Below are 16,555 nucleotides of genomic sequence, written 5' to 3' on the forward strand. Positions count from 1 at the left end.
ATTTTTGACTTAGTCCAATGCAATGAACTCCAGCCAAGAGGAAGAAGTCCCATTTTTCACTCTTTGGATCTATGGATAGCATTTTTTTTCAGCCATAGTAATAATTTGGTTGACAGCTGATACAGATTGTTTTCTCATTTGTTTTCTATGTAATACTGGGGAAACAATTAAATGGTTAAAAAGAACATATCATACATTTGATGTTACTCATTATTTACTGCTTGTAAATAGATCTAGTCAGTTTCAGAGTAACATGAATTTGACACAGCCAAGACACATCAGAATAAAACTGGCCATTGCTAGTAGGTCAGCTGCAGTCAACCAGCCGAATATTTGCTGAAGCAGATGTTAGACTGAGCTACCTGTACATTAGTTGTATTAGCTGCTGATTATAAAATAGGAAATGTCTTTTCTTTTGAGATGCACTTCCTTTTATAATTAATGTTACTAACCTGATCATTTTTACTCAAATGAATTGACCCATCCATCTGTTATGTCTTCAACTTAAACTTTTGTTCCAGCTGCCATCAGATGATGATGCTTGCACAGCCTGGACAAGTCTAGCACATTCATCAAAAACAAACTATTTCCACATTTCACAGTGTCTGTCTTTCCACCTCTAAGTGAATCAACTTCACTATCCAATAAAGAGAAAACATTCCCACACACACCCAACAAGAAAGTTGCATTGGAGGCAGGCCTCCTCCTTGGAAATGACAAATGCTCCCCATGAGACACACTCTGAAAGGTAATAAGTAGCTTTAATATTCTGATTATAAAAAAAGAAAACAAACACACACAAAAAAAGTAAATGATATCCCTGTTATTTCCCTTCCTATGCATGAAGCATGAAGGGAGAGAGCTGCCTCCTAACAACCTACACTCAATTTATAGTAACAAATAAACATAAAATGGATGTTTATTCAAGCTATAGCTTAAGAATACCATCTAAAATAATCCTAGCTACCCTTTAAAATGATAAAAATCGGTCAGCATGTCAGTTTCATAAATTTCAGTAAATAGAGACAGAGATTTTAGACTCAAATATTTCAGATTGTGCCTGGAGCAGTAATTCATCCTGTTATAAAGCAATGATTTACATTTGAAAGAAGATGTGGGAAGCGGTGAGTGTACGAGCACTGGATGTGTGTTTTGAAACATATGTTTGTGGATTTTGTTGGACTAAGCAGAATGTGCGCTCGCCTTCCTCCCGCTCTGCCTGTTTGTCATGTGGCCGAGGAGGCAGATGTTCTCGCTCTCCCTCTGGATGTCCTTTCATCGTTTCCGTCCCCGGTCTGTTTTTAGGTCTGGCTAATCGAACCCAGTCTCCCCCCCCTGAGACGCAGGAGATTCTCGTGTGATAGTAACTTTGGCTCCCGGACCCGATGTGTCTGCCAGTTTCAGGGACTTACTTCATATTAGGAGAAAGGAGTTTAACAGATGAACTGGACTCTGCTTGATTTAATTGTTTTCTTTTCTTTTCAACTTCCTTTTGAAGCTAAAGAGGTTATATTCTTATTTTTATATATTATAAATGTTAGTGACAGTTTTAGAAAGTTAAGTCACACATGAGCTGTAAATCTTTGTTTTCAGACGTGAGGTTTTAACTTAATTCTACATGAGCGATGAGGGCTAAAAAAAATGGGGGAGCATTACAGAAACCAGATGTTAATGGTGCTTTTGTGGGGGGCTGCGTTCACACATTAATATGCTTTTGAAGCCCTATTGAATTTTTTTATGACTCCTACTTTTACAGATCAATAATTGTTTCACCAAAAGGAATGTCTGAATTTGCAATCATCACTAGTTGTAGTTGGATCGATTTATTCTTGTGTTTTTGCCTTTATATGGTATTTGCTGACAAGAAAACTATATGGACTGTCATCAAGCTTTCTCTTTAATAGAGGGATAAGCAGATAGTCCAGGTGGGCCCTCCAGAGAATCAGTCGGCTGCTTTTTCAGGAATGATGAAGGAGAGCTGCCTTGTTGCCAAAGCAAACATCCATTTTGATAACTCCACTTATCTTATCTCCCAATTTCTTCACAAAGGTAATCATTTGGCCTTCACATGACTTCTTTTATTAAAGTAATTATTCTTTCAGGAAAAAAAAAAGTATTTTCTTTAAGAAGATTCAGAAAGCAGATAATGATACACAAGCAAATGTCCCAGCTTCTTATTTAACTTCATTATTAGTTTTAGGACTTAAAAGTTCCTCTTAATGTTAAATAAAAAGCTTCCGATTGTTAAGTTCCTCTCATGTAACATCATTACTGGGTAGGCTAGTTGTCTTTGACCAGCTGCTGTCCATCCACATGGCTACAGCCTGTCCAGACACAGCAGGATCCTTCAGTTTTATGGTCATCTGGCTGCTGACGGTTCACTTCCTCCCTAAATGAAGAGTACAGTTCTTTAGAGTTAACTTCAGAGCCACGGGCAATGAGTAGATGGGTCCAAAACAATATGTTCTGCTGCTATATAATTCAGACCAGCTCAGGATCCAAATACAGTTAGCTTTAGCATGGGGTCTAAGCCACAGTTTTCTCCATGTCCTCTTTTTAATGAAATTATTTTAGATACATGAGTACTTTTTCTCTCATCTCATCGTCCTTTCTTTTCTTCATCTAAAATCCTGTCGCCAGATCCCAGGTCTGGTCTTTCTACACTCTGTGTGGGGTGTGTGTGTGTCTAAGTGTGTGATCACACTGCGCACATTTCTACCTGCCAGCTCTTTCATCCTGCCAGGAATGAAAGCTTTATATATTCAGGTACAGTATTTCCATTGCTGCACCCTGTGTAAAATATTATTCACATTAAAAATAAATGTGGTTCCTGTAAACCTGAAATGAAGCTGTAAAACAGATTCCCAAAGACCTGAACAGAGAGGACACTTTCCGCTGATGTTCCATCTTATGTAGCATGCCTCCTGTTAGTTTGAAACACACAGAACGAAAAGGTAACTGCAGACGCAACCTGCACCAGACCAGGTATTCTACATGTTTTTATTTTTCCTGTGTGTTTACATTTGATGTGGGTTACTGGGTGTGTTTCACTGCCAGCAGTCGCCGCCTGCTTTACAGTTGGTCAACATCTCCTGGATGACCTATTGCATCTGAGAGAAAGGGAGGGGAGAGGCTGAGCTGGCATTGACTCAGCAGTGGAAATTCACACCTGGCCTTTGGCTTAAGAAAACTAAATGAGCTGTGAAGAATATTAGTACTGTGGCTACTCTGTTGCACCTTTAGTACTGCTTATAATTGAACCTGCTCACCCAATGTGCATGTATTTTTCTTTCATTTTAGATTGTTAGTCCTAAAATAGTCATAAACCTCGTAATTACTTCAATTTTTCTGCTGGAAATAAAAGACTTTAAATCCCATGAGACTGTGAACATTTTACACTACATTTTCTTTTTTAGGTTTGTTAAAAGTGTTTAAACGATGTGTGTGGGTGTGGATCAAGTCTTATTATGTTCTCATTTTGAGCACATGGCATCAAATTAAACTGCTTCCCTTTCCTCTGAAGCCTTTTTTTTTATTTGGAAAAAGCTGCAGTCAATATGGAAGGTTGTTTTTTTGTTGTTATTACAACTCTTGGATTTGCTTGTATAGATTAAGATGCCAGTAATGCTGCAACACCCAGAAATGAAAAGACAACTGCTGTGCATTAACAAATTAACTCACAGTGCTATGATTTTCATGGAGCTGCAGCAAACATGCAGCAGTGTCATTTGAATAGATTTATTTAAGTCACGTTTAAAGCTGGGATGAGAAGGTTGTCAGAATATGTAGACGATGGTGCCAAAAATGTCAGCAAATACTTCCAAAGTATGCATTGGTGTTGCTTGATCATATACTTACAGCCAGTTTACTATTATGAGTGCATGGCAAGAATTCCTGACACCTTCATAACTATAGATAAGATATGATATTTAACCACTTCCTGTTCCGGTCTAAAACGTCTGTCGATTCTCTTTTTTTATACTTTCATCCTTAATTTAGTTCCCAAACCACTAGAAGCATTGCTGGGACTCATAACAGAAGTTGGAAGAAACTGGGAAAATCCTTATGAATCTATTGTAGTTGTACACCTTGAGAAAACTACAGTCATGAGCTATTAGCAGGAAGACATAATCAGACCAGCCTGTGATGTATTTTCTTGTCCTACTTTGAATTCGATAGCAAAAACACACAAAAAGTGAAAGTTTGCACAGAGGAGGTGCTCTTAAAAAAGACTCTTGGTTGTTCGAAGACTCTCTTCCTCTCACTCTTCTTGTCAGATAGTTCTACCGTTGATTTGTCATGCCAAGTGCATGCCTGCACGACTCTGTGTTCTAGATTAAAGATTTAAAGTTACGTGGTAAATGGACTGTACTTATTTAGCACTTTTCTAGTCATATGTTGACACTCAGAGCGCTACATTCCCCATTCACACACATTCATACAGCACTTTTATTGCTATTTTACTAAATGCTTTTCTCTATCACACACCTTCATACACATGAACATGGACATGAAAGACAGATCGGGAGGCAACATGGGGTTCGGTGCCACTTCGGCATGAAGTCAGGGGAAGCCTGGAATCGCTCCACTAACTTTCTGGTTGGACTGCTCTTCCTCCTGAGCTACTGCCGCACATATGCAGCATCTACACATTTTCAGATTTTGATTGGCTGTTCGATGTCCAGTCCTCAAGCTCATTATACCAGTTTATACATAGTAGAAACAACACAGCAACACTGGCTTATGATGGGTGATGTAGGCTATGAATCTAACATGCACACTTGCTTAGTCTCTCTCAAATGTGTTGCCAATCAGTGGCTAAGAAGTTGGTTGATTTTGTACTTGTTTACACAGCAAAGTTATTTAGGAAATTGACAGGCTGCTGGCGTTGGTTTTTCAAGGGATTTAACTGTTTGTTTGAGATGTTTATTTTAATAACTCCATTTATCATAGATATTATACTAGTAGTCCTCTAGGCCTAGGTGTTAGTAACTGATTTCTAGATGTCACGTGTTGTAAAGTTGTTTTTTTTACCTGACAAATGAAGTAACATTGTCCAGTTATTTTCTCCACAATATTTAAAGTATAACACTTATGTAAAACTTTTTTATTCCAACTACATTTTCAAATTGTTCTTCATCCAACCTTTTTTTTCCTCAGCTACCTCGGTGTCTTTTCTCATGTCAAACATTACATACTGTACGTATTTTCATACTAAGAAATGTCAGTGATTTCTGACTGCACTGTCTCTTGTCTGAACAGCGTGCCCATCTGGCACCTATAAACCGGAGGGGACACCAGGAAGTCTAAGCACCTGCCTACCATGTCCTGATGCACAGCACACCTCTCAGCCTGGCAGCACTTCCCTCGATGACTGTGTCTGCAAGCCTGGCTATCAGCCTGTAGGCATGACCTGCCAGGGTAAGAAGAACTGATCTGTTTAGCACACCATTAGATATGAATAATTTATATTAACACTGATTACACCCTGAGGAGGTGTTACATTTATGCTACTCTACACATTGAGAATCCATCAGTCTTCCCCTTAGGAAATATTTGTTTAATTTTTCTGGCATTATACCTGCAGAATTTTATCCCAGTACATAATTACCTATTCTTACTTTTAATAGATTAACAAAACACTCCAACAGCTTGCCTTTACTATGTCATTGTGGAGAATTGTGTGAGGACAGCCCAGAAAAACTACCTTGCTGTTTTATTTCCCATTGCTAACAAACATTAGCATATTAGAGTTTTTTTATTTACCGCTTACAAAATTTTTTTATAGCCATTTAATGTAGTTTGAATTCAGCCTCTAGGAATGAGAAGGAAATTTAGCTATTTAGCAAATGGTTTAATATTGTTGCCTCAAAGCTGCACTGTAAGACACTGCAATGCTGCACTGTGCTGCATACAGGAGACAAATGTGACTAAGTTAAACTTACCTCATTCATCTGCTTACAAGGACACCCTATCAGTAAGCATAACACAAAGATAAAGAGGATTTTCTTTTTTTTTTTTTTTTTTGCACACTGTATCAGTGTATATTTTGCAGACAGGGTACCAGTGAGTAATAAATCTGTTAATTTTCCTTCAACATGCATATTTTTTATTCTGCTCTTCATCCCATTCATCACAACACGAGTCCCTCAGCTGTGCAGTCTCTGAACTGGTCTCCTTTTTCAGGCCTCATGAGTAGGTTATGATGAGCATTGCACATGCATATGTAGTGAAAACATGTTCCAAAAGTAAAAATATGTTTTCATACAGTAGGAATTTCCACTTAATAAGAACACAGTCATAAAGTCTTGTAATTGTAGCTGGAATACAGATTAGAGATTGGAGATTAGAGCGTCCCCTATCATGAATCTGCTTCCAGTAATTTAATTTCCCCTCCCTGTATTTGAAGGATGAGCCAGAGATTTTTCCACTCAACAATTCGTCTGATAGCAACAATATCCATTAATCACCAATTTCACACGCTACATTGTTTTCTCTGCCTCCCTCTGTGTAGATGAGAAGGTGAAGCTTGACATGTAATTTTTTACGCTATCACTTTTTTTTTTTTTTTTTTTTTTTTTTTTGCCAGGAACAGTAATTTTTTACTGTGTTCCAGAGTCAGAGTTTCCTACATGCAGGCTTTCTGTATGTGTTTCACATTGTGTCGGTTTGTTAGCCATGCTGTAATTTGGAATGAACGATATTTTTCCTCTCCTCCTCTCTCCTCTTCCAGTGGTGTACTGTCCAACATTGTCTCTCCCAGAAAATGGCTTTTTTGTACAAAATGTGTGTAACAACCACTTTGATGCTGCCTGTGGAATGCGGTGCCAGCCCGGTTTCGAGCTCCAGGGAACCAGCATTAGACTGTGCCAGGCTGACGGCACTTGGTCGGGGACACCAGCCAGCTGTAGAGGTGAGGTAAACACCTCATGACTGATACTGCAATTGAAGGCAATTGCTGTTAGTTATCCTCACATTTCTTACCATCTGCGTAGAAACATCTTCTTATAGAATGATTGTTTGGTGGCTTAACTCTCTCCCTGAGTAAAATCCAATGGAGATGATGTTGCTCCATTAAGCCTTGAAAAGTTTGCATAGCCAGATCTAATTACACGGCATTGTTCATGTAAACTCACTTGTTTTGATTTCTTTAAACACATCTCAGTTGGTGTGGAATGCCCCTTAACCGAGTACAAAGCAATGATGCCACTGTCAAACAATGTCCGTGGCTACTTGTTTTGGTGGAATCAGTGGGCAAGAATGCAGAAGCATCCGGAAAGGACAGAAAATGTTGTAAACATGGTCTGTGATCATGCTAATTTTTCTATTCTCAGCATGTAGGTGGCTAGCTCTGAGGTTTGTGTTCCCTGCAGCAAATCTGTTTTGCAGATCAATAAAGTGTCAAGAGATAGATAGAGATCTACTTTTACACTCTAGCTTGTTACATGTAATTGCGTGGCATGTCTTTTAAATGTTTTTTAGATTGTAAACAAGTGGCTAGTTGGGATGGCTGCAGTCACATTCACATTTTCTTTCACCTCATATTTTAATTGTTGACTTTCAGAAAGACACTTTACAAAACCAGAAGAACAGAGAAGCAAACATCAAAGCTAAAGTGCCAGAGTTGAGAAAGAAAATTGGATTTAACTGTAACTGTAATACTTCAGATCAGTGGATGGTCTGATCTGGAATATGTTGCTCTAAACATCCATCAGATTTTCACAATTAAATAATTTATAAAGCTTCCAATACTTTTCAGTTCACAGATGTTGTTTTTTCTTATGAAACAGAGGAGTTTTCCTATTAATAACAGCAGGCTCCTCATCACTGTGTTCTGTATAAATCCAGATTAAGCTATGACCTTTATCAGAGCATTGTAAACCTCTTCTGTGATGTCTACAAACCACCATAAACATTTACACTGCACTAAATCAACTTGTCAAGCTGAAGCGTATGAGCTGATCTGCTGTACTGATTTGCTGTGTCTCTTACAACTCAAAATGTGTGGGAGATATCTAGCATGGATTAAGATTATATGTTCTTAAGACTGGCTGAGGAGTCAACATTTACCAGGGACAACTACTGCTTTTACAGGCCAGATGTTTAGAGGAAGAAAGGTAGAGAGGATTCAGTTAGATAGAGACAAAGTTCATGGCAGAGAGAGGAAGAGTCTTAAAGGAAAAAAGCAAAGGATGGACAGTAGATGATGCAAGACATTTTAAAAAACTGAATGGAAAGAAAGGAGAGAAGAGGGAGCTAGAGAGGTCAAGAGATTAATGAGGAAACTGCTGGTTTTAGCAGAAAAGCTGCAGCAGAGTGACTCAGAAATACCAAGACACTGAATATTTAAGGGTGTGTGCAGAAGATTTATATGTGGCTTTCAGTATATGTTTTCTAAGTGTGTGTGCATATGTCTGCTTCTACGGGTTACTCTTGCCTTGTATTTGCCACATACTGTAGGACCTCCCAGCTAGTTAGGCCCTGAGGGAGGGGGTCTCCTCTCAACTGTCAGTCTGTCTATGGGTGGTGAAGAGAAATAACACGCCGCACACCCTCTCCTAAACCCCGGCATAACTCAGAACAGACGCACACACCACCAATTTTTTTTTCTTTTATTTCATAGGGACTTTCACACTTGGGGTAAATGATAGGACCCAAGTTATTGCTAAAGATGATTCATTCCTGTGTTCCTGCTGTTAATTACTGCTTTCTCCCTGTCTTGTGATTTATATTCTGTACCTGAGTTTATCAGTTATATCTCAGTTTCAGCATTTCCACACCAGTCTTTTAGAGCAAAATATATTTGTTTGGTTACCTTGGAGAAGCATACATATGGGATTTGTCATGATATCTGAACCAAGACTGGTTTTTAATCAAGTAGGAAAAAGCTAATTTTCAGTAATGTAGCATTATAGATGATAGACCACAGTTTTTTTCCACCTCTGTTGCTTGATTCAAAAATATTCTAGGCTGCTTGAATGAAATGAACCTTACTAAATAAATGGAGGTGAAAAAATAAACCAAGACCTGGATCCAGTTAAAAGTAACAATAAATATTACAGCTTTTGTTTCTCCATTTGCTGGTTTGGATCCTCATGTTTATTGTCTTGTGACTTTTTCAGTACGCTCCTGCCCACCTCTTTCCCAGCCCCAGCATGGCTTCCTGCAGTGTAGCAATGGCGGTGCGTCCTACAAGGCGGAGTGTCAGGTGGGCTGTAACCGAGGCTACAGGTTAGAAGGAGACTCCACACTCACTTGTCAGGCCAACTCTCAGTGGAGTGGACCCAAACCCCGGTGTGTGGGTAAGCCCTCCCCTTGCTTTTAACTACCATCTCACACTGTGTGTAGCTACTACTACTTATTATTATTATTATTATTATTATTATTATTATTATGGTTTTATCTATCAGAAAATTTGATTTCAGAAAGGTTTGTTGCAAAAATATAATAAAGGGCTGTTTGTATGGAGCAGCCAGAAACTTTTCAGACTGGTTTTAATCTTTTACATTCTGTCATGTTTCAGATTGACCTCCATTATGTTGATGGGAGAACGATAATAATAATAATAATAATAATAATGCATTTTATTTAGGAAGCATTTTTCATTTATGAAACAAATCTCAAAATGCTACACAAAAAAAAGAAAAATAAACATAAAGTTAGAACAATGTAAAATTACTGATAAAGAGAACACAGACACATTAAAATCAATACATATATACTGATACTGATACTACTGAAAGTTTTCTTAAAAGACTCCACAGTCTGTGGAGCTCTCAGGTAGTCACAGTCTGTGGAGCTACTGCCTGGAAGGCTCTGTCTCCCATTTTCTTCAGCCTTATTCCAGGAGCGATGAGAAGATGAGTGTATGTGGAGCAGAGGTTACCTTTTTTTTTTGGTGTCTGGATGAGTTATTTCAAATATTCAGGTGCATTGCCATGTATGAATTGGAAAGTGAGAAGGAATATTCTATACACAATTCTCAAATTTACAGGTAGCCAGTGGAGGGAGTGGAGGACTGCAGTGATAAGGTCAAACTTCCGTCTCCTTGTCAGGATCCTGGCAGCACTGTTTGGAGTGGCTCCAGAATAGCGCATTTCAGTAGTCTAGCCTGGAGAAGACAAAGGCGTGGACCAACTTTTCAGCATCTGTCAGAGAGAGGAAGGGGTGAAGTTTGGCAATATTTTTCAGATGGAAAAAAGTGGTTTTAGAGAGTTGCTGGATATGGTGTTCAATACATAGGTGGGTAACTTGAGGAAGAGAGGGGAATGATTTGGCCAGAAAAGAAATGCCAGTGACAGAGGAAGATTTTAGCTGGTGTGAAGTGCTAATAAGAATGGCCTCGGTTTTATTGCTATTCAGCCGGAGAAAGTTGTTGGTCATCCACACCTTTATTTCTTCCAGTTAAGTTGTGATGCCTGGTGGTGTGGCTGCATGACAACGTGGCCCTACCAGTCAGGTAGAGTAGAAATGTCTGAGGACAGTTCCAGAGAGTTCGGTGTATATCTGCAGACGCTTGATAAGAATGTTATGCTCAACAGGGTCAAATGCAGCTGAGAGGTCTAGAAGGTTGAGCAGTCAGGGAGAGCCACCAGGAGGTCATTGCTGTCTCTGACCAGGGCTGTCTCTGTGCTATGAGCTGTGTGGAACCCTGATTGGATTTTTTTAAAGAGTAAATTTGACCAGAGGTGTTCATAAAGCTGTGCTGCAACGACCTTCTCCAGAACCTGATGATCTGAGGGTGCATTCATATGGAGGACCAGGAGGGTCTTCCATATAACAACAGTCTTTTGATGATGAGTAACTAATTGTGAAATGAAAATATAAATTGCTAAATAAAATTTCAAATTCACAAAATAATTCATAGAAAATTTAATGAAATTGCTTTTGTAATTACACTTTTTAATTTTAAGTAAAGAGAAATTGTATTTTGAAATATTCATTTAATATTAAATACTGTGATTTGTAAATGTATTTTCAAATGCCATTTCTGAAAAGGAGAAATAAATAACACAATTCATAAATTTTATAAATTTAAAAATTTAATTCCCTTTTCCATTTTGATCTTCTTTTCCCCCTTCATTTTTAAATCCTTTTTGTAATTGGATTTTCTGAATGGTTTAGCCTTTCCATTTAGCTTTTGCGTGACACTTTGGGGACTTGATCGGTGAAAACTAAATTAAACCAGGCAGCTGCTCCTCGAATGGAACCAGCTTTCTCATTGGTTAGACATCCACACTTGTGTCTCTGTCTTGCATCTATGATTTGGCCAAGTAACAGTTTTCTTTTTGTGTGAATTATTTGTTGAATTGCTCTAATGTGGTGGATGAGGAAGTTTTCCTGTTCAGTGTTTGTCTTTTCTTCCCCTTCAGTATATATAAGATGTGTCACCTCAGACAAAGATGTTATTGAAAGGGTGACTGCAGTGTGAAAGAAAACTCAGACCAGCTGAATGTTGCAACCCCCAATTTAACTGAATCCCCAATTTTACCAAGTCTAGAGGAGTATTAGCTCTGAAAATGACCGTAGAGAGGGTTCAACCATCAGACCTAATGGTAGTGGTCAGAGTCAAGCCATTCCTCCCTAGAATGCACATTACAGGCCACTGGCAGATTGGTTAAAGCCACCCAAAGAACTCTCAGACTATGAGGAGCAAAATTTTCTTAACTGATTAATCAAAGATTGAGCTTTGTGGCTGCAAACACACTGTCAAGTGTGGAGGAAAGTGTGTGTAATAATGAGTCTGAAACAAAGCAAATGTAACTAAATTTACAAAGCTCTGAAAACTGTCAAATGTTTAAAAATAAAACAAAGTGTGATCTTGCTTTATTATTTATTTTAAAGTCTTATTTTATTCAGGTGTTCTATGTCTTGATTTTGGCAGTAACTTTTTAAATGATGGACATTTAAAGAATTAATATTTATTTAGCCTTTTTTGTTAATATGCTGATGGAAACTAAATCATCTCCAATTTAATAACACAGTGTCATGTGCAAGGCAATCTATCTAGCTCACTTTTAACTCCCAACTTTCACCTCTTCATCCCTGGTTTTATAGTTTCCCCAACTGCAGAGTTAAAGATTTTCTTTTCTGTCTTTGTATGTTATTGAATTTGCATTTTTCTACAATAAATCTTTTCAGCCCTAAGTTTATTCAGATGCAGAGCAGATTTTGCAGCACATCCTCTTTTTGTTTTTGTTTTTTTATTTAAATACATGTTCCTGTAAGCTCATAATATGCTATTTAGTCTACCTGACAGCACAGACATATTATTTATCTGTTAAATGCCTCTAAAATACTTTATCCACTGTTTGTGCTCTATATAAACATTGCAAACATACACAGTGGTTTCACCGATGGTGTTAATTTGCACCCATTCTTAGTGAAAGGTGCATCTGCTTTTATATTTTATGAAATAAATTTACAAAATATTGGAAACTTAAAATCAAAATCTGCTTCTTAAAATGTAAATTTGGTTTTTAAATTTGCAAATGCCTTTCCTAAATGTAATTTTGTTTTTACATCTGTTAATGTGTTTTTTGAAATGTGCTTCTCAGCCACTGTACAACAGCAATAAGCAGCACTTCAAAACCGATAGTTAAGTTAAAATAGTTGGACTCACTCATGCCCACCACAAAGAGCACTCAGGTCAGACACACAAACACACAAAAAAGGAGCAGTGTGAGAGTGTTTAGCCACAAGCCTCCGGCCTCATGGCTCTGGCCTGTACTTACTCACTGCCAACCAACCAGCTCGTTGTGCTATTTAAAAAGCCTGAGTTGACTGATTCCGGAAAACTCTCTCTGCTTATCAATATGCACCATCTCTGCTGTTCTGTGCCAGATGAGCTGGAGCTTGTTGGTTTGACCATCTGAGCGTTTCCCTGTAGACTGTCATTACTTCTGTAACACAGCTAACAGAGCTCTGCCACTGCAGCTGAATGGTTTGTTTTTGTGTTTGTGTGCACTGTGGTGGGAGAGAAACTTGTCATTTGCCCTCAGTGGATGCTGAAATATTTTCATCTTACTGAAATCTCTGATTCTGAATGACCCTCTAAGTGAGTTTTCCCTTTTTTATCCTACAGCTAGAGCCTTCAAAACTCAAGTTAAGTTGTAAAGGGAATGGGAATTAGTATGATGTATCCATCATCAAGTAAAAGATGTACAAACTGTCAGCCCCCAAAATGCCTAAAGCATTTCCAGTATGTAAAAGCAGTGGATGTGCTCAAAAAGTTTGATTTCTGACCAAAATTGTGTGCCAGCTTTTGATACACAGTAACTAAAAATAACTTAACTATTTACCTACCTCATCTTCTAAATGGAAATGAACCTTTCTACTTCTAGTAACAAACCAGACTCAAATAGAGGCCTGTGAAATCAGGCGTACATTTGATCTGCAACATCTTTCAATACAACAACTTGGCTACATCAGATTAATCTCTGTGTCCCATTCTGTCTCCCCAGAGGTCCGTTGTCCCCCAATTGGGACCCTAAAGAACATCTTGCTGTCGCCCCCTGTCTGTGGGAAAAGGGCTGTGTCCCCAAGCTTCATTTGCCTGCTTACTTGTCGCCAAGGCTACAGTCTCCAGGGAAACAGGAAGGCAGTGTGCCTGAGCTCTGGCAACTGGACCGCTAATGTCCATAAAGCTGTCTGTACAGGTAACGCACTGTGCTTTCCCCTAAGGAGGAATACGACTTGTTCTCTACAGCGGCGCTGAGGTCAGAGGTCATGGCTGTTTGAGCTGTAAACAAACTGTGGGCTTGTAACATGGATGTGAGATACACTGAGGTCAAGTTACTCTCTACACTGAGGTTAGATGGTGTTTTGCAGCTCAGGGTTTAATTTAGTATTTTTGTCACCTAACAGTTAGGTGATATATTTTGAGAAAATTTCCTATTTTCTTTCTCTCCAAGAGTCCAAACAATCTCACATATTCACTCCAAATGTCAAAGTGGAGCAGCAAGAAGTTTGTTGCCTACTGCCATCCAAAAATGTAAAAAAAAAAAAAAGAAAAAAAAAAACACTCAAAAATACAATTTTAAAGCCCAGCAGGGATCTTGAAAGGAGATTTTCTTTTCTTACTTCCCTTCTCTACCTTTTTCTGGTCGTTTTGAATGGTGGAAGCCTAGTTTTGAAGCAGACTTTGGGTCCACTAACTCAAACCATACCATGTCCAAGCTCTCGTGTCTCCCCCACAACTTGGACAGGGCTCTGGAGATCATTATGATGGACTGCAGTGCTCCAGATGCCTTGGAGGTGAAGCAGGTGGTGCAGAGCAGTTCTGCCTGCCTCCCCCCCAAATATCCTCAATCCCCTCATTTCCTCATGGAAAGAGTTGGCTAATGAAGGTACGGCTGTCGTTAGAGAGAGAAAGAGGTGCCATAAACATGAAAACGCATGGAGAGGTAAGGGTGGATGAGTCATCTGTGGGTATTTTGTAATGGTTTGGCAGAGAGAGAATGAGTTTCTCTGATCCTGTCAGTCACAAATAGGCGTTGAGAAAGAGAGAAAAGAGATACGGAAAGAAAGTTTTACAGATTAAATAAAAAATAAAGAGTCCATGCTGCAATATGTGCACCACATTAAGAGGAAATTAAGGCTGTGAAAAAGCTGAGTGTGCGCTCATCATCGTCTTGATGACACCCAGAGTGAAATATGCTTCCCTTGTTGTAAAGATGAATGAGGCTGATCAGATCTAAGAGAGTTGGCGTCGAACAGAGATGGATGCCTAAGTGAATGGGTCATCAAGTCCACATGAGAGAGGCTATCTTACACAACTCAATAGGCATGAACACTCGATGGTAGATTCAGCTCTTTGAAACAGACTTGAACTGAACTGAACTTCTATTGTTTTATAGAGAATGAGATTAAAGGAAAAAATATTACATCCAGGGGTTATGGTGGCTCTAAAGAACACCATAAGAGGTATGATGAATCCTTCTGGAGTAATGTTTGGTTTGAAGTTTGTGTGTGTTAGTATTAAACCTTAGTCCAGCAAAACCAGCACTTTTCTGCAGACCACGGCCTCCACTAACCATGCAGAAGTCATCTTAGAGTTACTCAGGATTTGACTGAGTTGGGTCTTTCCACCAAGGTATCTATTTATGCTAAACTGCTGCTTGCTAGTGTGTACTTGTGAACCCAACACAACTCTCAACTTGTTCTAAAGTTTCCCTGGAATTGTTTTTCTCACTAATAGAACCACAGATAGGTAGAAACGTCTCAAAGCAAGAGAAAAGGCAAAACATGTATGTTACTCTAGCTTTTCTAACCAGACATCTGCTCATGTTTGATAAGTCCTCTTACCCTCTCTTAGTAAGTTGATTCCACATTGCATTGTCAACTGAAAGGTGACTATTTTAATTGCTGAATAACAATTAAAAATAAGTCAAAGAGCAAACTAATTACTAACAGTTTATCATCTCTTTTTTTATTTAAGTTGCCAACTTAAATTTCATTAACCGAAAGGATCATAGAAAACCTGCTATAACCAGTGATTAACACCACCAACTATATAACTATTTAATCTTTTTTTTTTTTTTTTTACATCTGAAATGCAATATTTCTTACATACAAGTCCACTTAGCTAAATCATTGTAAATATTTATAGTCAACAACAATCCTGTAAATACATGAACACTAAACCACACATTGATCTAACATGTTAAAATATTACGATGCCTGATTTCTAAGACCTAATAGAGTAAATTATGCAAATAGGATTAAACTTGCTTATTTGACAGCTTGTCAGTGTATTTACACACTTTGACATTTTTTTTTTTTTTTTTTTTTGTGTTTACGGTTGTGGTTTTACATTGAGTTAATGACTTTTTGCTGGAACTGGGGCTTTCTGTCTTTGATGGGATCATTGTCAATAATGAGTAAGTGATGTGTCATGATTAAAGAGATTAGAGGTCAGATGACATCACACTGCTGCTCCATCACTGATAACAAGGAGCAGACGGAGGTCAGTTCATTTTAAGGATGGGATGGGCTCAACATCTGCAGCATTTGGATCTGATGGGAATTTTGGTTTAATTTGCTTGACTTTAATTAATTGTTTGACTCTATTCTATTATGTCATTTTCTTTCATTTGGTCCGTTTAGATACTGAGCCACCGTGGCTCCAGTGCCCCAAAGACATTGTTGCAGAGACAGATGAGAGGCGTGGCACTTCTAACGTCAGCTGGAACATCCCCATTCCCACTGACAACTCTAAAGAAGAGGTGGGAAACTTGGGAAAACGGACAAATTTTAGACCTTTTTGAAGCTGGAAAAAGAGAATGTGTGAAATTTTTTGCTTGCCTCATGTCTGCAGGTAGTTGTGCAGGTGAAACCCATCTACAGTCCTCCTCAGCTGTTCCCCATCGGAAAGGAAACCATCACCTACATTGCAACTGACCGCTCTGGGAACCAGGCCAACTGCTCCTTTACAGTCACTGTCATCGGTGAGCTCATTCTTCTGGAGACTGCATCAAAGCTTGCAATGGATAGTGTATGTGGCCTGTGGCATGTCTCCAACGGCACATTTTTGTGTGAAATGTTGGAAAGGTTT

At 38.6% G+C, this 16,555-nt stretch overlaps 1 protein-coding gene across 3 annotated transcripts in view; it reads left to right on the forward strand.

The window, feature by feature from the left end:
- svep1 (sushi, von Willebrand factor type A, EGF and pentraxin domain containing 1) overlaps positions 1-16,555 on the forward strand; it is a 105,689-nt gene that overhangs the window by 51,935 nt on the left and 37,199 nt on the right. For all 3 annotated transcript variants that reach the window (XM_041985048.1, XM_041985050.1, XM_041985049.1), the window contains 6 exons: positions 5,263-5,421; positions 6,734-6,913; positions 9,123-9,302; positions 13,464-13,658; positions 16,108-16,226; positions 16,319-16,448. In XM_041985048.1, coding sequence (XP_041840982.1) covers positions 5,263-5,421; positions 6,734-6,913; positions 9,123-9,302; positions 13,464-13,658; positions 16,108-16,226; positions 16,319-16,448 — 963 coding nt within the window. The remainder of the gene's footprint in view (positions 1-5,262; positions 5,422-6,733; positions 6,914-9,122; positions 9,303-13,463; positions 13,659-16,107; positions 16,227-16,318; positions 16,449-16,555) is intronic.

The sequence above is a fragment of the Melanotaenia boesemani genome, chromosome 5, assembly GCF_017639745.1.
Source record: "Melanotaenia boesemani isolate fMelBoe1 chromosome 5, fMelBoe1.pri, whole genome shotgun sequence".
Classification (NCBI taxonomy): domain Eukaryota; kingdom Metazoa; phylum Chordata; class Actinopteri; order Atheriniformes; family Melanotaeniidae; genus Melanotaenia; species Melanotaenia boesemani.